General features: G+C 41.7%; 1 protein-coding gene across 4 annotated transcripts in view; it reads left to right on the top strand.

Annotated features, from left to right (window-relative positions):
• PARN (poly(A)-specific ribonuclease) overlaps positions 1-25,833 on the top strand; it is a 200,045-nt gene that overhangs the window by 20,636 nt on the left and 153,576 nt on the right. For all 4 annotated transcript variants that reach the window (XM_013974854.2, XM_005697515.3, XM_013974853.2 and 1 more), the window contains 9 exons: positions 5,559-5,724; positions 6,739-6,804; positions 7,886-7,924; positions 9,289-9,331; positions 10,464-10,544; positions 13,650-13,706; positions 19,820-19,897; positions 24,400-24,443; positions 25,588-25,630. In XM_013974854.2, the coding sequence (XP_013830308.1) occupies positions 5,559-5,724; positions 6,739-6,804; positions 7,886-7,924; positions 9,289-9,331; positions 10,464-10,544; positions 13,650-13,706; positions 19,820-19,897; positions 24,400-24,443; positions 25,588-25,630 (617 nt within the window). The remainder of the gene's footprint in view (positions 1-5,558; positions 5,725-6,738; positions 6,805-7,885; positions 7,925-9,288; positions 9,332-10,463; positions 10,545-13,649; positions 13,707-19,819; positions 19,898-24,399; positions 24,444-25,587; positions 25,631-25,833) is intronic.

Genomic DNA, 25,833 nt, shown 5'->3' with positions numbered 1-25,833 from the left:
AGCAACCTTGTGGGTTGGGGAGACCAAGTCCTAGTCCTTATCCCCAGCATAGGGCACGATCCCTCAGAGAGGTGATTGTTAAATATTTAATTAATGAACGCTGGACATTAAAGCACGTCAGAGTGGCTTTTTTTCCTCCATTCATTTATTTCCTGGAAAGTGCCTGGGAAAGCCTCTCTTGTTCCCAGCAGTATTAAGTGCCTGCTGCTCTAAGGTCAGTAACTACTTTTCACTTAACTATTCTTGTAAACTGTGTTCTTTCCCATGGTGGATGTGTTACTGAGTGAGGTAGGAGAGGAGATATTTCTCAGCAAAGGTTCTAGAACATAGACTTCAACTACAATCTCTCTGCCTCAGCATGATCTCCTTGTAGGGTCTTTAGGACCATGTCTTGTTGTCTGTTAATTGCTTCAGTGGTGCTGCGTCTTCATATCTACTGATGATTTTGATTTTTGGAAATGCTAAAAAAATTTTGAATCCAAACTGCTTACTAACCTGCTGGGTATACCCACTGGGTAACACAGTTTGGGTATAACACAGTAATTTTATTCCCTGTGGCTCATGCTTGACTCTGAAAGCCACTATAAAATACAAATTCCACATGTAGTTAGAGCACTGTGATGAAATGTGTGCAATTTGTTTTTTTTGGTGCACTGTGTGGCATGTGGGATCTTAGTTCCCTGACCAGGGATCGAACTTGTGTCCCCTGTGTTGGAAGTGTGGAGTCTTAACCACTGGACCATCTGGGAAGTCTTATCGCAGAAATGTTTTGAAGGAAATACTTTAACCAGATTCCTATGAATGTGTTTTCCAGCCTGATGATTTTATTTTCATAGAAGGAGAGAAACAGCTAAATAGGAGGATGCTTCATTTTCTAGTTTTGTAGTCAGACCTTGGAGTATTTTAGTCACAACTGCATCAGGGCTCCCAGGCCATCTGTTATTACTGAGACTCTTATCCCTGTGCTTTAAATCTGACCCAGACCTTCACTTCTCTTCCTTATTAAATTTTTCCACTCTGGGGTTTGCACATGCCAGAACCTTTCCTTCTGGCAGTCTCCTTGGAGGTACCTCTGACTTCCTTGTCTGAAGTGGAACCAGGTGACTGCGGTCACCATTCTCCTAAGCACGGTTGGTTTCAGCTCTGTTTGTGCAGCCGGGCGGTAGGCCTGCCACCTTCAGCCCATCTGAGTTCTTCTCAGGAGCCACGGCTCTTCCCAGGGCTGTGTAACCAGCTCTGCCATCCCCCTTCTGCTGACGTCCTGGGCATGGCCTTCACCAGAAGCCTAGACTTTGGCTCATCTTGCTCTTTCTTCCTACCTCTCTCCTCCTTTCAGGTGACTCCAGCATCCACACGGAGCACCTGCAAAAGCTCTGTCGCGTGTGCTCCTGGGTGGTCAGCAGTCCTCGCCTCTGCCTCCCCTTAGCTGTCCACTCCGTTAGTGGCTTCATGGGTCTTATCAGCAGGCACTGTGCCCGCCTCCATCATTTCTCCTTGACAGCGCCTCCTCTCGTCCTTAACATCCACTTGGCTCCCTCATTTCAGCAGCTGGTTGATCTCTGTTGCTTTCTCACTGTCAGTTACCTTCTACTCTCTGGTCTAGACTTCTCTCCTTGTCTGCCTGGTCCGTTATTATCCTTTCTTCTTCCCCTTGCTCTTCTCCGCATATTGAACTCGTCTAGCTAAGTCCCAGGCTTAGTTGGTTCTGATCATTCACTTTCTCTCTTCCTGAGCATCTGAGTATTGCAGTAAAATGGGACATACCTGAGCCCATTGGTCACTTTAAATTCATGAGCACAAGCATCAAATAAGGACTCCATCATGCTCAGAAATCCTACTTTTCTGACTTAGAAATTCCCTTTCTGACTTTCTAAAATATCTGTATTTTTACCATCTCTCTCCAGGCCTCCCTCTCAGCTGCTGGTCATGCCTCAATGAAAATAGAAGCCAGCAGGCAAGAGCCAGTTTGTGTTCTTACCACCAGACCCACAGATCTCCCCGCTGAGCCTGGGCCTGGCCTTTTCACAGGTGTTCCTTAGAAGGCTGATCCCTCCTTTTGTGTCAGGCACTGGCTCTTCCAGTTTGCCCTTCTGTCTGCTGGGTGTTTTCCCTTCTCTGCTGATCACTCCATCAACCTTTGTAAACATTCTTTTAGTGCAGAGCTCCCTAATCTAGTCCATGGGCCGCTTTCCTGCCATAGATAGAGTTCCGGAATCTGTGAATCTGGGGAAGGCGGTGAGGAGTTGACATCTATATTTTTGTCTAACCTTGGACTGAATTTGTTCATTTCTTCTGTTGGGAATGTAGGCAACAACCCATCCGCATTAGCAGTAGCAGGAAGTTTGTCCTCAAGTGAAAGCCTAGGTATCTTCAAATGGCATTTTCGTTTTGGCAGATATCTTGAATATTGTTTGCCTTCATCAGTACTTTGAAGTTATTGTAGTTATTTCACCTGCCATTAGGTCTTTAAAAATTCTTTTTAATGTATTTAATTTACTTATTTGGCTGTACCAGGTCTTAGTGCAGCGCTTGGAATCTTCGATCTTTGTTGCAGCGTGTGAACTCTCAGTTATGGCATGCCAGATCTAGTTCCCTGACTAAGGATTGAACCCGGGCCCCCTACATTGGGAGCAGAGAGTCGTAGGACCAGTGGGGAAGTCCCTGCCGTTAGGTCTTCTTAATTTAGTGTGTTGACCAGGAAGCTGGTATCTTATATTACTATATCATAGATATAAAAAAAAGTTCTTGGTAACTATTTTGATTTAATTACTTTTCTTTATAATCTTGTGTATTTTATTTTATGCATTGGAAAACATCATTTTGAGGAAGGGCCTGTAGATTTCACCCGACCACCAAAGGAATAGGTGGCAAGTGAAGATGAATCACGCCTGTGGGGATGTCTCTATCTCAGAATAACTCTAAGCAAAGCAGACCCGTCCCCCTCACTTGATTCCACATCCCCAGTGTCCCTTCTGGCCTGTGATGCTCCCACTCGGAGGAGGAAGGCATCTTGAATGAGGTGTTTGCTCTTGCCGTTCCCGCCTCTTCCCCTCCGGTTTTCTCTTCACCCACCTGAGCCGGTCTGCTGTCCTCGCCCCTCCTCGGACTTGAGGTCAGGTCATATGCCAGGATCTCACACCTTGTGGATCCTTTTTGCCCTCACTCCTCCTTTGGCGGGATCTGACCGGGCGATTGCGCCCTCCTCTCCTGACGCTCTCCCCTGGCTCTCAGACTCTTTGTTCTGTGCTTTTCCTCCTGCCTTCCTCTGGACTCCTCTGTATCCTGACTGACTCTTTTTCATCTCGCCTGGCTTCAGTGTTAGTCTCATATATTCCATGGTTTCATTTACTTTTTATTATTAAATTCTTCTTTTGAAATAACCTCAGACTTTATAAATGTTGCCAAAATACCTCAGAGAATTCCTGGTACCTGCCCTCCAGTTTCCTGAATGTTGGCATTATACTGTTTGCCTTGTCATCCTTTCTCTCATTACATGCGTGTGTATAATTTTTTCCCCCAAACCATTTTCAAGTAAGTTCCAGACATGACGTTTCTTTATTCCTAACTACTTCAGTGTGCATTTTCCTAAAAACAAGTACCTTCTCTTACACAGTACAGTAATCCAAATTAGGAGATGGACGTTGCTCCAGTACTGTTACCTCGTTTACAAACCTAATGTATATAAGTTTTGCTACTTAGATTAAAAGAGAAAAACAACTACTCCCCGTCCAGATTCAGTCTGGGCTCACACGCTGCATTTAAGCTGTCGTATCTGTTTGCTCTTTTACAGTCCAGAACAATTTCTCAGTCTGTCTTTGATTTCAGTGCCTTGACAGTATTTTGTAGCGGAGGCTAGTTTGTGGCATGCCCCTCAATTGGAACTTTTATGTTTCCTCAGCCAAGTCTACAGGCGTCCATTCCTCTCGGGCAGGGATACTGCAGATGTGTGCTCAGTGCATCATATCAGGAGAACGTGGCACCAGTGAGCCGAGTTACTGCTGATTATAGCTTTCCTTTTTACTTTAAGAAAAACACATGTGCATCATCTGTTAATTATTTCTAAGTATACAGTTGGCTGGTATTAAGTACATACATATTGTTGTGTAGCTTTTGGTGTTTGTAATGTTGATCATATTTCTTCAGTTAGGTTTAGCATCCACTGATGAGTCTTGCTTGAGACAATTACTGTTGCTGGCAAATGATGATTTTCTAACTTCATCATTGGTTCCACAGTTTGTTAACTGTCCCATGACTTGTAATGCCTCCCTTCATCCTGATGACACCTAAATTTGTATCTCAACACCTTTCTCCTGAGCTTTAGGCTTTTATTTGTAGCTTTTCATTTATATGTATATCCCTAGATGATTTAATATATCCAGGAGGTAGCTTTTGGCTTTATTGGGACAACCATGTCCATTTATTTAGCCACTGTGTATGGCTGTTTTCATGTTGGAAAGATGTTGAGATCTTATGTTGCCACAGAGATCTCCATATGGCCCATAAGCCTAAAATGTTTATTGTTTGTCCCTTTAAGGAAAGGTGTACTGATCTCTGATCTAAGCAGTTATCTCCTGCCTGGACAACCACAGTGGACAGTTCCTTCTGGCTAACCTCCCTGCTTCAATTCTCATAGGAGTCCAGGTGGTCTTTTAAAAACATGGAGCAGGGCTTCCGTGGTGGTCTAGTGGTTAAGAATCCATCTTGCAATGCACATGGGTTCGATCCCTGGTCCAGGGAGATTCTGTATGCAATAGGGCAACTAGCCTGCACCTCACAACTACTGAACCTGAGTGAGTTCTGGAGCTGTGCCCGCTGCAGCTAGAGAGTAGCCTCTGCTGTCCGCAACTGGGGAGAGCCCGTGCGCAGCAGTGAAGACCCAGTGCAGCCAAAAATAAATAAATATTTTTTAAAAAGCACATGAAAATATGGAGCAGATAATGTGATTATTGTGCTTAAAACCTTCCAATAGCATCCTCTTGTTCTTAGAATATGAAAATTCTTACCATGGCCTCTAAAGGCCCGTGTAACCTTGCCCCATCCTGTCCAGCCTGACATTACTCTGTTCTCCTGCTTACAGCTTCCTTCTTCTGGAACTGTTTGTGGAACAGTCCAAAGCATTTCTGTCCTTTAGGCATTTATGCCTGTTCCGCGCCTGAAATACTCTTCCCTCAGCTCTTGCATGTCTGATCCTTGCTCCCCTTTTGGGTCCTCCTGCCCGGTGGCCTCCTCTGGTTGTCCTAAGGTGATCCCTTCACTAGGGAGCAGGATGCACCTCCCTTGTTCATCATTAGCTCAGCGGCGCCTGGTACAGTGCCTGGCACAGTGTGCATGCCAGGTCACAGCCTGTTGAGAGATGAATGAATGAACGAGCACACGGAGTGAAGGAAGTAGACACACACATTTCAAAATCACTTGCTTTTTCCATTGGATTTTTTTTTTTTTTGAGCTGTAGTCAAATATGGTCTTTCCTGAGTCTTTTAGTCTCTGTGGTTTGTTACAAAATTTTTTATGATAAACAGTGACCTCTGCTAATGCACGCTTTTAAAAATTCTGTTCAGGAATTCCGTACTTAAACCAGGAAGAAGAAAGACAGTTAAGAGAGCAGTATGATGAGAAGCGTTTGCAGTCCAACGGTGCAGGTGCTCTGTCCTACACGTCTCCTAACACTTCAAAGTGTCCCGTGACCATTCCTGACGATCAGAAGAAGTTTATTGACCAAGTGGTGTAAGTTCCTAAACTGAAACCAGACGTGCGATGAGACGTGTGTCTTGGGGGCAGGATTGATGCCTGTATCTCAGGCTTGTGCTACCCGCACACAGAAGTGTGATGTGAGGGCAGGATTTAATTGTGGCATACCTGAGTTTGTGTTATATGTTGTTGTTCAATCGCTAAGTTGTGTCTGTCCCTTTGCGATCCCATGGACTGCAGCATGCCAGGCTTTTCCGTCCTTCACTGTCTCCCGAAGTTAGCTCAAACTCATGTCCATTGAGTTGGTGATGCCATCCAGCCTTCTACTGTCAATTGTAAATTGAGCTCTGTGTACTGTGTGCAGAATCGCCATGTGTCTCCAGGCCAGAGACTGCCTTGGCAAGTGGGCAGACCTCTTGGGGGGACCAGAGGCCTGACAGCCACTGTTCCCCCGAAGACAGAGGCACATCCAGATATTGCAACACATCTGTGTTTTTTTTTTCTGTTGTGGTGAAGTTTCTAACAAGCAAATGTGCCACGGGAGGAGCGTCTGGTTTTGCTCAGTTTAGTTATCAGTGTAACTGCTGATTCATTGGAAAAGACCCTGATGTTGGGAAAGATTGAAGGCAGAATGAGAAGAGGGTGACAGAGGATGAGATGGTTGAATGGCGTTACTAATTCAGTGGACATGAACTTGGGCAAACTCTGAGAGATGGTGAGGGAGAGGGAAACCTGGAGTGCTGCAGTCCATGTTGCCAAGAAGAGTTGGACATGACTTGGTGACTGAACAACAGAACTACTTTACCAGGAAAGTAAAAATGTAAATCACTTGTATCAATGAATCCTTGAGAAGTTGTCACTAACTCATTAATAACAATGACAGAAAGAATCTGCCAAAGTAAAGCATTTTAAGCCTTACTGAACTAAAAAGTTATGATTTGGTAAAATTACATTGTCATATGTTATTGCTTTTGAGTATGGTGGTTCTGTTGATTGACGACCTCATTCCTTAATGATGCTGATGGTCATGTTTTTATTCTAATTCTTCAGAGAGAAAATAGAAGATTTATTACAAAGTGAAGAAAACAAGAACTTGGATTTAGAGCCATGTACTGGGTCAGTTGCCTTGAATATTTTCACTTGTTCTTTTTTGGAAAAGGTAGATGATTTCTGGCATGTGCTCTCCTTGGTCTCTTAAAAACATTCATAAATAGTCTTTTTATTATAGGTATGTTCCCAAGATTTCAGCGCTAACTTTAGCATTAACACAGTGGGGACCATGGTATATTGAGACACTGAATGAGTGCTTTGTCCTGTCCTGGAGGGAAGAAAACTGTTGTGCACCTTTGCTTTAAGTCATGCTCAAGAGTGGCATAATTATTGTAGCCTTGATTTGTGCTTCCTACAGAAAGGCTTCAGAAGAGCAGAATCCATTGTTAGGCTATTTCTGTCCTTTTCATTTCTCTCTACAGTAAAAAGCATCGGTGTTTCAAAGAGTCAGTAACTGAAACAGCCTGCTTTCCTTCCTTTTACATTGTGACTAGCTTCATAGAAGTGTTTTAATGCATTTGTCTACTTAAAATTCTCTTCATACAACCACAGGAGGTAATATTTTGGTTAGATAAGGACTTCTGCCTCTTCTGTAAAGGCAGTATAATAATAGCAGTGATAAAGAGCATTTTCCGTTCATTAATTCTCTTGGAGAAGAAAATGGCTACTTCATTATTCTAGCCTGGAGAATTCCATGGACTGTTCCATGGGGTTGCAAAGAGTTGGACATGACTGAGCGACTTTCACTTTTTCATTCAATTCATTAATTAGGCTGTGTGGTGACATGGTTGCGGCACACGGGCTTCTCTGGTTGCAGCTTGAGCGCATCTCTCTAGTTGTGGTGTGTGGGCTGAATTGCCCCTCAGCATATAGGATCTTAGTTCCCTGACTAGGGATCAAACCCGAGTCCTCTCCATTGAAAAGTGGATTCTTAACCGTTGGACCACCAGGGAAGTCCCAGTAAAGAGCATTTTGATGAAGAAAAGTGGTGAGGAATCCTCCCACCTCAATCATCCTCTCTGTTCTTTTTTGCTTGTTAACTGTCATTTCTAATGAAGCCTCTACATGGTCTTTCCCAATCAGTGCTTGGTCAGTTTGAATTTTCCTTCAATGATTGCAAATTAATACCTTTCACTTGTTTTCGTAGGTTCCAAAGAAAACTGATTTACCAGACTTTGAGCTGGAAGTAAGTGTTTATATTATACATGAGTGTTCTGTGAGGGACCCAGAATTAAAAAATAAAATGCAGTTTTTTAGCCTTTATTTCATTTTTGATGTTCTGCTGGTTTTGGTGACTTGATCATACCATGTTCTTGGGCAGTGCTTCATTTTATTACTGTCCCCCCCCCCCCCCCCCGCCATTTCTTAAGTTAAATACCTGCTTAATTTATTTGCTCTTGCTTCTTAGTAGCTGCTGTAAAGGCTTTACAGTTTTCTTTTAATGATCAACTTGGCGTATCCTAAATTATAGTATTATTTTTGTTCTTTGAAGGTATATGATAAAGATTTGGCTTTAAGACCTGGGAAATACTCAGGTGAATGCTCTTTGTTTTTCTTTTTTGAAACAGGGTAATTTTTATTTAGATTCTTGTCATTTATGTTAACTTTTTAATTTATGCAGCTTAAAATATTTAATTATATTAGGCTGCCTTCTTTACTATATTTCAGTAGCATTGTACACAGAATTTGTAATTTCATACTTTTGCTGTTTATAAGAAATATTGGAATAAATTAGATTAAGTGAAAGATGAATGCTTTTTCTAAAGCAGGGATTAGACCATGGGTGGATTTCAGGATGCCTGAATCTCCTGAAATAATATCCAAAATTTTGTATGTGTTTTTTTCTGGAGCTGTTTCCATTAGTTTAATTATATTTTCAAGTGAATCTCTTAACTTAGCAGTTGAATGTCAGGATTGAACAAGTGGATATTTGCACTTGACTTTGTTTGGGGTTTTTGTTCTTTCGTTAGAATCTGCCAGTGGCATGTACAAAGAATTTACTTTGACCAGACTAGGAAAAGGGCCATTATTATTTGATCAGGCTCCTTTCCTCTCATGTTATCCTTGCAACATACTCCCTGTGGATTCCAGTTTCCTCTCCTTGGCAGATGCCAACTACTGTGCCAGCTTACCACAGAGTTACTCATCTCAAACCTCCCCTGTGTGTGCCCCAGACCATCCAAAAAGACCTTCAAAATTTTTCACTTAGGAAGTAAGCATTGTGACATTTAGAAGCAAGATTTGACTGTGAGGTAATGTGTTGTCTGTATTATATGATGCCTGACATTTTAGAAACTGCCTAAGTCCTAAAAACTTAATTTGAAATCAGATACATTGCTGTATTCTAAGAGCAGAGATGGGGAAACATTTGAAAACTGAAATATTATGGAATAGGCTTACTCTACAGTCTTCCTTGTAGTAATATTTGTTGCATACTCAATAAAACTGATGTAATGAAATTATAGCTATAAAGTTGTTTTAAAAGTCCTTTAGGGTCTTAGCTGTCATTATCTCATCTACTGATAATCATGTTTTCTTTCTTTCCTTTAGGTATCCCAAAGGCATTCATGTTGAGACTTTAGAAACCGAAAAGGTAACCCCAAGGCTTATCCAGGGCCAACATTAAATGCATTGAACCAGTGCCACAATATTCAAGTACAAAGTGCAATCAGGTCAAGAAGTTGAAAGTCAGAGTTGGCTCCCATACGTATGAGCTGGGTGACATTGGACAAGTCATTTCCCCACTGCTAGCCTCAGTTTCCTCATTTGTAAATCCATGCATGACTGTGGTAATGATGAGCTCTGTTGTCTCACAGCTTTTTAAAAAGTAGTAGATGGAACTGAACTTTGTAAACTTGAGAGCATGCAAATGTTGGTACACGTTCTCATCATCACAGAAAGCTGATATGCATGGTACTCGTGTAGTAATTGCTCCTTGTCACATGGGCCACTAAAATTCGGTTTTAGAATCTGGGGCATCAGCATTCTGTCATCATGTCTTCCCGGAGAGCAGTGATAGAACCGAAATGGGTAGTGGTGGGCTGATGATGGGTTCCTTTGACAGAACGATAGAGTTTTAGAATTTAGTTCGTGTTCTTAAGTGAGATGTCTAATTAAATAAGAGATTACATAAATTAAATCTTGCTAGAAGATAAATCTCAAACGTTGACACAGGAGATTTTGTGGTGTTTGATTGATCCAGAATGCAGTGTGAGAAAGAAGATGCTAGTTATCCGACAGGTTACTGGAAAATCCAGGATTTTTCTTTTATGTTAATGAGAAATGATATAGAAATTTAAAAAATTGAGGTATGGTTGACTTACCAGTATTAGCTTTAGGTATATAATATGATTCAAATTTATATGGGTTACATAGAATTTTTATTTCAAAACTAACTACTTTGAAATTCGTGTTCAAATGCAACATCTTAGTGTCCATCATGGAGTGTCTTACTGTCACAGTCTCTTGATATTTATAATTGACTCCATTGGGGTGAATTAATAAATCATAGGAAACTGTTGTGGAAACATGGAGACGAATTCTAGTTTGTAAAGCAACAACTCAACTTTTGGTGGCATTTCAAGATACTTTGAATGTCTTTAGCCCCTGAAAGACTGTGCACTGATAAAAATTATAACCTCTAATGGTAGCAGAACCTGAATTTCAGAGGGTGAGGAGGGTCAGGTAGCTTCCAGAAAATTGTATATCTCCTTTATGTCTTTTAGAAAGAGCGATATATTGTTATCAGCAAAGTAGATGAAGAAGAACGCAAAAGAAGAGAGCAGCAGAAACATGCTAAGGAACAGGTGATTGAACTACACTCATTTCCTTTGGGTGAGAAATGGCAACAGAATTGTAAATCCTATGTTGGATTCAATTTAGTGAATCATTTTCTCCCGTGGAAGAACTGAATTCATAGCAAAACCTGAAAGAGAGTGAGGGAAATCGAAGCGTAGGTATTTAGACATAGCCAGCAAAGTGAAATGGCAACCTACTCCAGTGTTCTTGTCTGGAGTATCCCAGGGATGGGGGAGCCTGGTAGGCTGCCGTCTGTGGGGTTGCACAGAGTTGGACATGACTGAAGCGACTTAGCAGCAGCAGCAGCAGCAAAGTGAGGGTGGCATCGCAGTGGACAGTCTTCACCTCCATGAAGCCATCTCAGAGCGAGAGTTAGTGGTTAGCATTCAGACTTTGTGTCACTGAGCGTCTTGGCCCGTTAAGTGGTCTCACTGTGGCTGTATTCAGGCCCGGTTAACTAGTTTTCCTAAAACAAAGTTGAGATGATGTGGGCCTACAGATGTATGCTCATAGTTTTATTGGAACCTCACTTTGGTTGTCCTCTGGAGAATGGATTCGAGCAGGAAGACCAGTTAAGCTGAAGAGTAACCAACCAGCTAAGAGATGCCAGTGGCCTTAAACAGGAGAAAGTGAAGTGGAAATGTTAAGCGGTCTTTCATGTCCAACTCTTTGTGATCTGATGGACTGTAGCCCACCAGGCTCCTCTGTCCATGGAATTCTCCAGGTAAGAATACTGGAGTGGTTTGCCATGCCCTCCTCCAGAGGGGCTTAGCTTTGGGAATAGGTTTTTTTTTTTTTTTTCTTTTTTAAAAAAATATTCTTTTAAAAAATTTAATTCTGGTAAAATATGTAACATGAAATTTACTATCTTTGCCATTTTGAAGTGTTCAATTCTCTACTGTTAAATACATTCACATTGTCCTACAACCATCGCTACCATCTGTCTCCAGAACTGTTTTTATCCTACAAAATTGAAACACTGTATCCATTAACTAATAACTTCCCACTCTTCCCATCCCCCAGCCTCTGGTACCCACTGTGCTACTTTCTGTCTATGAATTTGACTCCTCTCAGTGCCTCACATAAGTGGAATCAGATAGTATTTGGCTTCGTTCATTTAGCGTAATGGCATTTTGGGTTCATCTTTATTGTAGCATGTGTCACAGTTTCCTTTCTTTTTAAAGTCTGAATAATATTCTGTATACCACATTATGTTTGTCCATTTATCTGTTGATGGACTCTTGTGTTGCTTCTGTCTTTTGGTTCTTATGACTAATGCAGCTCTGAACGTGAGTGTCAAGGACTCTTTTAAGTCCTTGCTTTCAATTCTTTGGAGCATATATATACCCAGGAGTGGAATTGCTGGATCATATGGTAATTCTGTTTTTAATATTTTGAGGGACTACTGTGACTGTACCACTTTACATTCCCACCAACAAAGTACAAGTGTTCCAGTTTCTCCACAAAACCACCAGTGCTTTTTAGACTCGAGTAATTTAAGGAAGTGAACAATTTCTGTGAGGGTGAAATGGGAGAGCAGGGGGCTTGCAGTTCCCTGGGAATTAAACTGGACCTAGTGAATTTTTTTTTAATTTAAATTTTTGGCCATGCCACACAGTGTGCAGGAAGGATCTTAGTTCCCTGACCAGGAATAGAACCCATGCTCGTTGCAATGGAAGCACAGTCTTAACACCTGGACCAGGGATCTCCCGGAGAAGAGTCATTAAGTAATTTAGCTGTGAAGAGACAAGAAGGAGAGTGGTTCCCTAGAGCTTAGAGTTAAGGAAAGGATTTCAAGATAGGAAAGAAATTGAGCCTATTTAAGCACCGTATTGAAGAAGACAGGAGAGAAGAAGCTGAGTGGCAATGAGTCTCAGTGTGGTGCTGTAAAAATTTTATAAAAATGCATTTGACCAGGAAAAAAGAAGGCGGGGGGGGGGGGAGCGCGGGGAGGGCGGCGCTTCCCTGGTGGCTCAGTTGGTAAAGAATCCCCCTGTAGTGCAGGAGACCTGGATTTGATCCTTAGGTTGGGAAGATCCCCTGGAGAAGAGAATGGCAACCCACTCCACTCTCTTGCCTGGAGAATCCCATGGAAAGAGGAGCCTGGTGGGCTACAGTTCATGGGGTCAAAAAGAGTTTGACATGACTGAGCAACTAAGCACTCACTCAGGAAAAAAAAAAATTAGAGAATTCTTGATATAGCAGTTGATCTTAGTGGTTCTCCTCGGAATGGAATGCAGTATTAATTTGGCCAGCAGGTGGCAGCTTTTAAAAGTCCCTGTTTTTAAGGCAACTTCTTGTTTAGTCCTTAAATTGTATCGGACTCTGTAACCGTATGGACTGTAGCCCACCAGGTTCCTCTGTCCATGGGATTACCCAGGCTCAAATACTGGAATGGGTTGCCATTTCTTCCTCTAGGGGATCTTTCTGACCCAGGGATTGAATTGATTTCTCGTGCATTGGCAGATGGATTCTTTACCGCTGAGCCACCACGGAAGCCCTCAAGGCAGCCTGAGGAATGTGGAAATTTCAGCAGTTGATTGGAAGTGATGGGTATACCCTAGCACTGTCATCTTAGTAACTGATGAATAGGAAGTGATGGGTATACCCTAGCACTGTCATCTTAGTAACTGATGAATGGGAAGTGATGGGTATACCCTAGCACTGTTACCTTAGTAACTGATGAATGGGAAGTGATGGGTATACCCTAGCACTGTCATCTTAGTAACTGATGAATGGGAAGTGATGGGTATACCCTAGCACTGTTACCTTAGTAACTGATGAATGGGAAGTGATGGGTATACCCTAGCACTGTCATCTTAGTAACTGATGAATAGGAAGTGATGGGTATACCCGAGCACTGTTATCTTAGTAACTGATGAATAGTTTGCCACTTGCTCATCCCTCTCTCTGAAACAGAAAAATGGTACATGCAGAAATCATTTCCAACGCAGTTATTTGGCGGTGATGGACTCAAAGCATGGGAAACAAAAGTTATCTAACTGGATATAAAATTTCAGCCTCTTTTTTTTTTTTTTGCCTCGATTTTAACTTATTCAAACAAGGAATATATATATTTCAATAGTTGGTTTTTTGTTTTGTTTTTAAATTAGGAAGAACTGAATGATGCTGTGGGATTTTCTAGAGTCATTCATGCCATTGCTAATTCGGTAAGTGAAACAAACTTTGTAATTAATTTCCTGAACATAACATTTACTGTGAAATGCCAAGTTATCATTGCAAATCCATCATCTGGTCACATTGATATTAGAATGTTTTCTTGGTCTGGAGGGAGAAGTTAGAACTTAATAAAGATAGCTTGTTGTCATAATGCGCTCAGTGTGACATTATAATTGCTGAATTACATCCAAACTGTTGTTTCAGAAAGCATTTCTATTAAAACGCAGAAGAGGATTATACTGTGATGGCCTTATGTGGCTCCATGAAACTGATAATTCATTATTCTCAAAACCAACAAGAAGCAGAATAGCAAACTAAAGAAGATGAGGAGAAATAATCCAGTGTTTGAAACCTTGTATTCCTTCTTCAAAAGAAATCTAGAGGATAAAAATAATTGTGTTGAATTCCTCCGCTTAACTGAATCTTGTATCTTTGTTTTTTAAATAATTTTATTTATTTATTTAGGCTATGCCGGGTCTTTGTTGCCGTGAGGGCTCTTCTCTAGTTTTGGCGAATAGGGGCTCCTGTCTAGTTGCGGTGTGTGGGCTTCTCATTGCGGTGGCTTCTCTTGTTGTGGAGCGCAGGCTCCAGAGCACGTGGGCTCGGTAGCTGCGTCTCCTGGGCTCTAGAGCACAGGTTTAATGGTTGTGGTGCACGAGCTTAGTTGCTCCTCAGCATGTGGAATCTTCCTGGGCCAGGGATTGAACCCGTGTCTCCTGTATTGGCAGGCACATTCTTTACCACTACCCCAGAGAATCCCTGAATGTTATATCTTAATAACATTAGATACATTTAAAAAATGTGTCAACTGTTTATGTAAATGTGCTGGAGGGTTCTATGATAGATATTGTAGATATTTTCCCTTGTTTCTTACATCCTTTAAGAAAAGAAGCACCCCCACCTTGCACAGAGAAACTGGGTCTTGCTGCTGGTTGTTCTGTTGAGTTACCCATCCAAGTCACGCTGCTTTCCTGATGCTAAACTTCCTGGAGTCTGAGACTTCCTTTTCCTTGAGTAGCTGGCCTAGGGAGAAGGAATTGTCTCCCTGGAGGAGTCATCTTGTCCTTAGATGCTGAGCTCTGCCTCGGGGAAACTTGAAGGCGGTGCTCCAGGAGTCCATGGTTGTCTCAACAGCAGGTACAGCCTTGTCAAACAGGAGCACTTTCAGGGAGGCAGCCACTGTCCCTGGCAAGGGGTATACAGAACTTAGACCTTGAGAGAGAAAAGGGCCGGCTCCTCTGGAGCTCTTTTCTCTCAAGTAAATGATGTTACCGGAACAGAATAGAGCCAGGGATGAGCCTGGAGAAAAACAAAAGGTGTGGGTCTCTTGAGAAGTAGCTAAAAAGCTAGCTTAAAACTCAGCATTTCAAAAAACTTAGATCATGGCATCTGGTCCCATCACTTCATGGCAAATAGATAGGGAAACAATGGAAACAATGACAGACTTTATTTTCTTGGGCTCCAAAATCACTGCAGGTAGTGACTGCAGTCATGAAATTAAAAGACACTTGCTCCTTGGAAGAAATGTTATGACAAACCTAGATAGCATATTAAAAAGCAGAGACATCACTTTGCCAACAAAGATCCATGTAGTCAAAGTTATGGTTTTTCCAGTAGTCATGTACGGATGTGAGAGTTGGACCGTAAAAAAGGCTGAGCACTGAAGAATTGATGCTTTTGAATTGTGGTGTTGGAGAAGACTCTTGAGAGTCCGTTGGACTGCAAGGAGATCAAAGCAGTCAGTCCTAAACTGAAGGAAATCAGCCCTGAATATTCATTGGGAATGCATGTACACCTGTGGCAGATTCATGTTAATGTATGGCAAAACCAATACAGTATTATAAAGTAAAATAAAAAAAAATAAAATAAAATCCGTTTGGACATTTATCAAAAAAAAAAAAAAAGACTGATGCAGAAACTGAAGCTCCACAACTTGGGCCACCTGATGCGAAGAGCCGACTCATTGGAAAAGACCCTGATGCTGGGAGAGATTTAAGGCAGAAGGAGAAGAGGGTGACAGAGGATGAGATGCTCAGATGGCATCACTGATTCAATGGACAATAACTTGCATAAACTCTGTGAGATGGTGAGGGACAGGGAAGCTTGATGTGCTGCAGTCCAAAGAGTCAGGACATGACTGATCAACAGCAACAAGATTGTGTGTATTCAGAGAAGCAGAGAGGGTTTCCCTGGTGGCTCAGTGGTAAAGAATCTGCCTGTAATGCAAGAGACTTGGGTTTGATCCCTGGATTAAAAAGATTTCTTGGAAAAGGAAATGGCAACCCACTCCAGTATTCTTGCCTGGTATATTCCATGGACAGAGGAGCCTGCTGGGCTACAGTCTGTGAGGTCACAGAGAGTTGGACATAACTGAGAGACACACACACACGCAGAAGCAGAGGGGAGTTTTTCTGGTTATGTTTGCTTACATTACACACACTTAACCAGCCGTCTTCAGAGCAGTGAAGCTGTCCTTGAAACAGATGTGGGGCAGCAGTTGGCTTTGAGCTCCCATAACCAGCATGATGGTTTAGGGGGCTTTTCCAAGGTGGGGGCATTTCTTTGCCTTGTACAAACAATTCAGATCCCTTAGCCAGCTGTGCCTCTATTTATTTTTCCTCTCTGTCGTCCCTCTTCTGCAGAGTGATTCATAGCATGTTGTGGACCATTCATAGTGCACGTCACGGAGCATACCGCGATAAAAATTTAGCCCTGTTTGTTAGTGATCCAGACATTTAAAATTTAAGTCATGTACTTCAAAACTACTAATGTAGTTGAGCTCTGTATAGCCAGTGAACAAGTAAACACTCTATATTAGACCAGGTTCTTTTCCCGTCACTCTTAGTAACGAATCTGTTGTCTCTAGTTTAAAAAAAAATTCATACTAATTTTTCACCCACAGAAAAGTTGCAAAACTGGTACAGGATTTCTATACACCCGTCACCTAGCGACACCTAATGTTACTATCTTGTATAACCATACAGTTGCAGAACCATGAAATTAGCATTGGTACAATATTATGAGCTAACTTGAATTTAACCTGTTTTTCCTCTTAAGTCCTTTTCCTATTCATGGTTCTATCTAGGATCCCACATTGCGTTTACTTGTTATTTCTCCTTAGTCTTCCGCAATCTGTAGTTTACTTTGTCTTTTATAAAGAGTATTGATTGTAATTATGTCGGGTGTCCTTTGGTTTGGATTTGTTTGATCTCTTCTCACGTTGGATTGAAGACACAGTTTTGGCAGGCACACCACAGAAATGATGGTTTGTGACATTGACCCCCATCACTCAGTTCAGGTGGTGTCTGCTGGGCTTAGGCACTGTAGAGTTACTGTTTTCCCTTTTGTAGTTAATGAATATATTGGAGATATTTTCAGATGCGGAGAGTCCTCTTTTTTCTCGAGCTTTTGCCAGTGGCGTAGCATCTGTCAGTGGACCTTGCCTGCAGCCATCATGACTGGTATGCTGGTGGCAAGCTTGTGTTTCCCTCCTTCTTTCTCCATTTGTTTCTGGAAATCTTTTAGAAGAGCTGCCCCTGCTCCCCTTCTGTTAATTCTTTTTTTGTTTTTTTTTGTTTTGACTCAGAAATTTATTTCATTCTACATATCTTTAAACAATTTATTTATTTATTTGGCTACATCAGGTCTTAGTTGCAGCGTGCAGGCTCTCTAGTTGTGGCACACAGGCTTAGTAGTTGGGGCTTGCAGGATGAGTTGCTCCAAGGCACATGGGATCTTAGTTTCCTGATTAGAGATTGAACTGACAGCCCCTGCATTGGAAGATGGATTCTTAGCCACTTGACCACCAGGGAAGTCCCCACTGTGTAGATTTATTTCTTAATTGAAAAACATTATCAATTTATTTATTTTTGGCTCTGCTGAGTCTTCACTGCCATGTGTGGGCTTTAGTTGCAGTGGAGCAGGGGCTACTTTTCTCTAGTTGCGGTGCAGGGGCTTCTCTTGTTGTGGAGCATGGGCCCTAGAGCATGCAGGCTTCCGTTGCTGTGGCACACGGGCTAGTTGCCCCACAACTTGTGGGGTCTTCCTAGACCAGTGATTGAACTGTGTCACCTGCATTGACAGGTGGATTCCTAACCACTGGACCATGAGGGAAGTCCCTCTACAGATTTTAATCTAATGTTCTTATCATTTATTTTGTTGCTCGGATGGTATCATGTGGGCCATTGGCGCTTCTTCAGGCTGACTCCCCTGGAACAAGCCCCCATCTTTTTCTGAGCACCTCCTTACTTTCTGACATCACAAGATATTCCACACTTACCTTATATTTTCCCTTCCTCAGCTCTAAAATCAATGACTTCTCCAAAGAGCCCTGGTTCCTTTTAGAAACCAAGTTCTGGTGCTGAGCTCCTGCTGTGGTGTTACTACTTCTAGTTCCCCTCCCTGCACAGAGCTAAGAATGATACATGTGTAACCATGCGTATACACACGTTGCTATTTCCGTGTCTGACTTAAATGCACAGAGCTAAGAATGGTACATGTATGTAACCATGCATGTATATGCATGTTGATATTTCCCTGTCTGACTTACATGCATATTTTGAAAAATGAATTTATACTGATATATGACAGACTGTGGTGTTGGCGAAGACTCTTGAGAGTCCCTTGGACTGCAAGGAGATCCAACCAGTCCATTCTAAAGGAGATCAGTCCTGGTGTTCTTTGGAAGGAATGATGCTAAAGCTGAAATTCCAGTACTTTGGCCACCTCATGCAAAGAGTTGACTCATTGGAAAAGACTGTGATGCTGGGAGGGATTGGGGGCAGGAGGAGAAGGGGACGACCGAGGATGGGATGGCTGGATGGCATCACCGACTCGATGGACGTGAGTTTGAGTGAACTCCGGGAGATGGTGATGGACAGGGAGGCCTGGTGTGCTGCAGTTCATGGGGTCACAAAGAGTCGGACACGACTGAGCGACTGAACTGAACTGAACTGATGACAGACTCTAGTCCAGTACCACAGGGTTTACTTTTAACCTACTCTCTCGTCTTATTTGTAGCTTTCTTCCCTCCAACACTGGGAATTGCAGTTCTTGTTATCTGCTGTGTTGATGTTAGTTTTGTTCTTCCCGACCTCTTTCAGTATGGCTGAGGGCTTCATTTATAATACAGTTAGGTTTGTCTTTTAGGGTTTCCATTTTGGGTTCCTTCCTTCTCTGTGGTTTCAATCAATACTTGGTATCTTAGCATTGCATAGATATTCAGAATGGCCCACACACTGAGCTGAGAGGGTAGCTCGTCTGTTGGATTTGGGAGATTTTGTATAGAATTATTTATTTCAGAGAATTATGTTTAGCTTTGTGAGTCAAGGAGTATTGCTCTGAAGGTCCACTGGGATGTAGCAAAAAGCTCTGGATGCTTTATGTTAAAAATACTGTCACCTGGCTAGCTAAATCTAAGTTGATGTTCCATTTTTTGCAGTTTAATTTTTATCAAAATGGACTAATTTATTACACATATATTGCACCTCATTGGTTGAAGAGCAGTGAATTTCATTGGAAACAATATTTCAGAACAAGCCCTGTGGAATTTGATATACATGATGGAGGAAATGAAAACTCATTCTACTTAAGTTTGTTATTTTCACCTTCTAGCATTGTTATGAGTGTCTTTTGAAAATAAATGAGTTGTTTTGAAGAAAACATTTCTGAAATAGATATTTGGAGTTTGTTTACAAATTATTTGACAGTTCAAGGTATCTAGCATTTTCAGTTACTTTTTTGAACTCTTAAATAAAAATTTTACTACTTCTGATTCTTGTGTTAATAAAAATTTTACTACTTCTGATTCTTTTGGGTAGAAGATGAATAAAAATCAGAGAAAAAAGATCAATGAAATCAAAGTCTTTTGGAGCTTTTACTTTGCATTCTGGATTTTTACGCCAGCCCAGATTTCTTTATTTGCATATCTTTATACATTTTTTCCCCCCTTAGTGTCAAAAAGTAAGTTTAGTACAAAATCCTCATGGAAGCAAGCCATACATTTCAAGATACTTAGCATTTTCTGTTAGTGTTTTGAGCTCTTCAGTAAAAAGCCCTGACCCACCTTTGCACCAAGGAGTCTTCTAACCGTGGCTCTTTTCAGGGGAAGCTTGTCATTGGACACAACATGCTCTTGGACGTCATGCACACGGTTCATCAGTTCTACTGCCCTCTGCCTGCGGTGAGTGTCTTGTCAGCCTGTGTTAAGAATTCTCGTCTTCAATACTGAGGACGTGTTCTCTGTGGGGTGCCGTTCCCTTGTCCGCAGCTGTCCCAGAGGGACAGTCTCCTGCACTTGGTTGAATGTTCTTGAAGAGATTTTAAAGGATCTTCGGATGGCTGCCATTGCTGGAGTGAGGTTAAACATTTGTTTCGTCTTGATGCTGGAGGTTTGTTTCCTCAGTTAGTGCTGAGCAGGGGTGGCTGAGCTGCAGATGTGGTCTTCAGATTTGATACTGCTAACATGAACCATAGCAGGGCATTGAAGTGGAGGTGGCTGGGAATGGGGGGGGTGAGGGGGTGGGTAGTGGGGCTAGAGGTCTATAGACTGGATCAAATTGTGTAAAAGTCTTGGTTCCCTCTTGCGAGGCTGCTTCCCTGAGATTCTTTGTGGACCTTGGTGTTTTGGGACTCTTGGAGCCATGCTGTCTCAGTGCACCAAAGCACGAGCTCCAGGTAAAGGGCTGCTCTCTGTCGCCTCCTCTTCGCTCCCTGACTGCCTGGGGCCTCACCTTGCTGCCGCTCATCACTTCAGCGCCTCCCCTTCATTTTCTCTCCATGTTTTCTGTCCTTTAGTGATCTCACCCACCGTCTAGGACTTCAGCTGAAGACATCGATATCTTCCTCTCCAGCTGGGATCTCTCCTCAGATCCCGGTCACAGTTTGTGCTGACCCCGCACGTCTCTACCTGGGTAGCTTTCAGAATGAGTGGGGTTTAAAATTCATGTGTCGCAAATTGGGTGTGCAACTTAACGTAACCTTTCTCTCCTTCTATCTCCAAACCCATTCTTTGTCCTGATTGCTTCACTGTAAATGATGCCCAGTCACCAACATGGTCTTTAACATCTGTTTTGGCTCTTCCTCTGTCCCCCAGATCTGGCCAGTTCTAAAATCCTGGCAGTTTTGTCTCCAGACTGTCTCTCACATCTGGATTCTTTCCATTTCAAGTAGCAAGTAGCTTTATTCCTCATCTGAAGTTAGCAAACTCCAGGCAGGATTTCCTGCCTCACTTTAACCTTCAGCCCATCCTTTAAACAGAGGTTGGCAAACTTTTTCTATAAAGGGTCAGATAGTAAAATATTTGGGGCTTTCCAGGTTGAATAGTCTTTGTCAGGACTCTCAACACTGTCATTGTCACCTGAAAACTGCTGTAGAATGCAGTGCGTTGACAAATGGGTATGACTTTGCCCCAGAAAAATTTTATTTAAAAATAGGTGATAGGCCAGATTTGGCTTGTGGCTGTGGTTTTCCAGCCTCTGTTTTAAACTATTATATACCACCAGATTTTTTTAAATGGGAAGATAATTGCTTTTCAATATTGTGTTGGTTTCTGCCATACAACAACTTGAATCAGCTATAACTATATATATATATATATATATCTCCTCTCCCTCTTGAGCCTGGCTTCCCTATCCTGAACCCCATCCCTCTAGGTCATCACAGCGTGCCAGGCTGGGCTCCGTGTGTTACAGAGCAGCTTCCCGTAGCTAGCTGTTTCACACGTGGTAGTGTATACATGTCAGTGCTGCTCGATTCATCCTACCCTCTCCTTCCCCTTCCCTGTCTGCAAGTCCATTTTCTACCGCTTTGTCTGCATATACCACCAGATTTACCTTTTATGGCTTCTGGATTGGATAATACCTACTTTAGAGTCCAGTGCCATTTATACGTCTGCAAAGCCTCAGTTACTTCACATTTCTCACGATGCATCGTTCCTTCAGCATCTTGATTACTTTTCTTTGGAAAATTCCAACACTGAATACAGCAGGTCTGTTGGGAAGCCTGTTCCTATTTCTGCAGCCTTAAGGTTGTCCTTGCTTTTCATAAAAACTGCATCACCCTCAGGGACTCAAAGGCATCATAGTTGTGAGTCTCAAAACAAACGTGATGGGTGTGAATTTGCATTGTGTAAAGCTAAAGAGCTAATGTTAATTTCAGATCCGTCACTCCTTATTGACTGAATAGTAGTAGCCTCTCTCATGGCCTTTTGACCTTCAGAGCAGTGAAGTTATCTGTAAGGAAAAGTATTTAATGCTGTGTTTATAGGTGTTTTAAACACCAAACAGAGCTTGGCTTGTAAGAGGCATTAAATACTGATTTAACAAATGAGTGTCTTCCGACTGTGTCAGCTTTGTAATCTCCTGATGTATGGCTCTGTCCACATGACTGACCCTGAGTTAAATTCTGAGTTAATCCCGTGTTCTTTGTTTTTCTGTACAGTTGATTCTTTTTAGCCTGGCATTATCAAGCCTTCTGTGATCTGCCCCAACCTTCTTGTGTAGTCTGGACCCATTTTTGTCCTTCTTCCCAGCCAGACTGGCTCATTTTTTCTCCCCCTAGAAAATGTTGTATGCTCTTGCATGTCTGTGGTTTTTGGTATGGAGAAGGCAATGGCAACCCCACTCCAGTACTCTTGCCTGGCAAATCCCATGGACAGAGGAACCTGGTAGGCTGCAGTCCATGGGGTCGCTAGGAGTTGGACATGACTGAGCGACTTCATTTTCATTTTTCACTTTCATGCATTGGAGAAGAAAATGGCAACCCACCCAGTGTTCTTGCCTGGAGGATCCCAGGGATGGGGAGCCTGGTGGGCTGCCGTCTATGGAGTCGCACAGAGTTGGACACGACTAAAGAGACTTAGCAGCAGCAGCAGTTTTTGGTATATGAAATCCTTCAACTTGAATTTCCTCTGTCTTTTCTGACTGTTTGTTATTTACAGCTTTACCCATCTTATGCAGGTCCAGTGTATGCCTCTTTGGGTGTACACCTTTCCCTTGCCTGCTGCCTTGCCTAAGAGTGATCTTTCCTTTCTCTGAACTGCCAGAGAACCATGTAGCTCTCCTGTTGCATACATTTTGCCTTTACATCTTACTCCGCTTTTCTCTGTAAGTGATTCCCTCCTTGGACAAGGAGTGTGACCTTTTTATTGTCTGTGTCTAAATGCCTAGCATAGTGCTTTGTATGTGAGGACTTAATAAATGTTATCTTGCATGTAGCTAGTTTTCACTAATTCTACTGGAAAGAGCATATGGTTTATTGCAAAATAGAAGGTGAGTTAGGGTAAGTGGTTTTATTCCTTGCTTTATTACTAAGGCCTGAGTATGTTATGTAACTTCTTTGTCTTCTGTCATTGTCAGGAGAAAATGGTTTTCTTCCATCCACCTTTGGAAGAAGTGATAACAGGAAAGGGAAAAGCCTAATTAAAATGATAGAAATACACTGTTACCAAATGTTGTATTTAAAAGTGCACTAAAGGATCTATGTTTTGGGGCAGGTTTTTAGGGGAAGAGTCTCTTCTTAAAAGTCTTGCTATTCATTCTTGCTACCTTTTAGAAGGCATTGGTCTAGAACCTTGCTATATGCTGGCCCTGGAACTGGCCATAATTCTAATTTTATCTTGCTTGTGAGGCTTTCTAATGGTACTGAGAGATTACAGTCTTTATTGTCTTTTTGTTTGACTTAACACTGAAACCGATTATTCATGTATTGTTCATTAATTTAATGATAGCCATTGAAAAAGCTGGTAAATACTTCAAGCTAGCTAAATACAGACTGTATTTACAGGCTCAAAAAGCTAATGGGAAATGGCAGTTTCCTGTGAAGCATGAATAACGCTGAAGAGAACTGTAGTCACAGTGGGTCAGGAGTATGAGCAGGCAGTGTGGTATGGCAATTATGTATATAAATAAGTTAATTCAAAATGAGAGCAATCTCATTCCAGCTCTAGACTTCCTGATCAAATAAACTTGGGAAATGAATTGCCTAATTTAGGCATTTGCTATTGGTGCCACTTAAGCAATTTTCTGAGTAGTTAAAGCAAGAATCATGTGTATTGGAAAGTCTCTGTTTTAGTGGCCATTTTAACCAATATTTCAATGGTGTTTCCATTAAAAGTATGATCCAATTTACAGTATGTCCATTTCCTGCATGAACCACTTTATTTTATTTTTAAAAAAATTTTATTGAGGTATAGTTGATTTGTAGTGTTGTATTAATTTCTGCTGTATAGCAAAGTGACTCAGTTATACATAAATATTCCTTTTCATATTCTTTTCCTTTATGCTTTATCACAAGATACTGTCAACCAAAAAAAAAAAAAAAAGATACTGTCAACCATTTTATTTAAATAATTCTACATCTCACTTTACAGTGAATTGTGTAATAGAAGTATTAGTGATAGTTTTCTACATACAATAAACACCTTTTCCCCAAACTCTTTTGTTTCAGCCATAAAATGCTCATATATCTATTTTGCTTATGCAGAATTTTAGTACCAGGTCATATGATTCCCAATCAGTGAGGAATTGCCAAAATTTTTAGATATTAGTGAGAAATGGAAGTTTAGCTTCAAGTGCCTGTGTTGGTATCATGGTTTGAGAAGAGAACCATGGGACTTGAAATATTTGTTTTAAATATTGCAGATATACCAGTAAAATCATAACAGGTCACGTTCTTATTTTTTAGGACTTAAATGAATTTAAGGAGATGACAACGTGTGTTTTCCCCAGGTAAGCTTTCTTTGAGGATTTGCCTTTGGTTAAAAACTGCCATCAGGGCATCCATAATTACACATAGGTATACAGTAATTTATTAAAACCATTAGATCGTGGTGACAGTTCAGTTTGCGTAAGTTGGAAAATGGCTTAATAGCCCCACCTTGCTGATGTTTGCTTTTACAAATGATGATTATGTTTGCTGTTAAAATTTAAAAGCCAGAATTTGATGCAGGGGTGCAAACGGACCGCAGCTGCCTCTTCTCTCACGCTGCCTCCTGCACTGCGGGACCTGGGAGGCCGGCTCGAGTTGGCGCTGGTCTGTCTTGTCTGTCGGGTGAGCCTTGTCACAGTGAAGCATCCAGTTGAGGCTGTTCTGTTGAATACTGAAGATGGTTGAATATGTAGGTGGATAGAGTTGGACATGTTGAGAGTATTCTGTCGTCGGTCACAACCTGTCTGGCTAGAGAACTCCTTTTTCGCAACTTTGTCAGTGCCTTAGCCTGTTGGTATTGTCCATGGTTAGTGTGGTGTGTTCTGGTAGATCCTACATCAGCCGCATGAAGCCCTCAGAACAAGAGTCTACATCTGAGGACCTGTCTGCAGAGGACTTGGAGCAGTTGCTCTTTCAGCCAGACTATTTCTGTCCAATTATCTGCAGTACTCATATTTATATGAGAGGAAATAGTATTTTTATACGAGTGTGTATATGTGTGTGTGTGTGTCTCTTTTTTTCTGTTATTGCAATTTCTGAAGCAGAGTAGTGAGAAATAACAGTTGTATGAGACTGCAAATGCAGTTTTTGACCCTCCAAGATATTATATTATACAGATCTGGGTAGTGGTAGGAGATGATAAGAGCTTGGGAGCATCAGGCCTGCAGCAGTGTTTGAACCACGTGCAAACACACGAGGATGTTTGACTTACCCCTGATGTCAGTGTAAGCCCATGCCCTCTAGAACTTGTGCTCTAGGTGTGGGCTTCCCCACAGCCTCCTGAAGAAGTGCCTGGATGAGGGGACCGTGTCCTCAGTCTGACGTAGTGTAGATGCAGATGACTGATGTGCCTAACGCCCCCATCCACTGTTATTCATTGGAGTAAAGTACATTTTGAACGTTGCTATCCATTTTGTTTACCTTTTTAAAAAATTCTGTTTTTAGGCTCTTGGATACAAAATTGATGGCCAGCACACAACCTTTTAAGGTATTTAAAAAATCAGAACTATTGTTGATAAATTATAGTTTGAAATTTTCCTGATTGCTGCTAACAGCTTTAGAATTCTGGTCAATTAATGTCACTTTCCAATACAACTTCCCCCCTACCTGCCTCTTGTTCTCTGAAAAAAACAAAAAAAGATAAAAAAGAAATTGAGGAAAGACTAGAAATAGATATGTCAAAATGTAAAT

Source organism: Capra hircus, chromosome 25 (genome assembly GCF_001704415.2).
Source record: "Capra hircus breed San Clemente chromosome 25, ASM170441v1, whole genome shotgun sequence".
In the NCBI taxonomy this organism is placed as follows: Eukaryota; Metazoa; Chordata; class Mammalia; order Artiodactyla; family Bovidae; genus Capra; species Capra hircus.
This window is presented reverse-complemented; position numbering and strand designations above follow the sequence as displayed.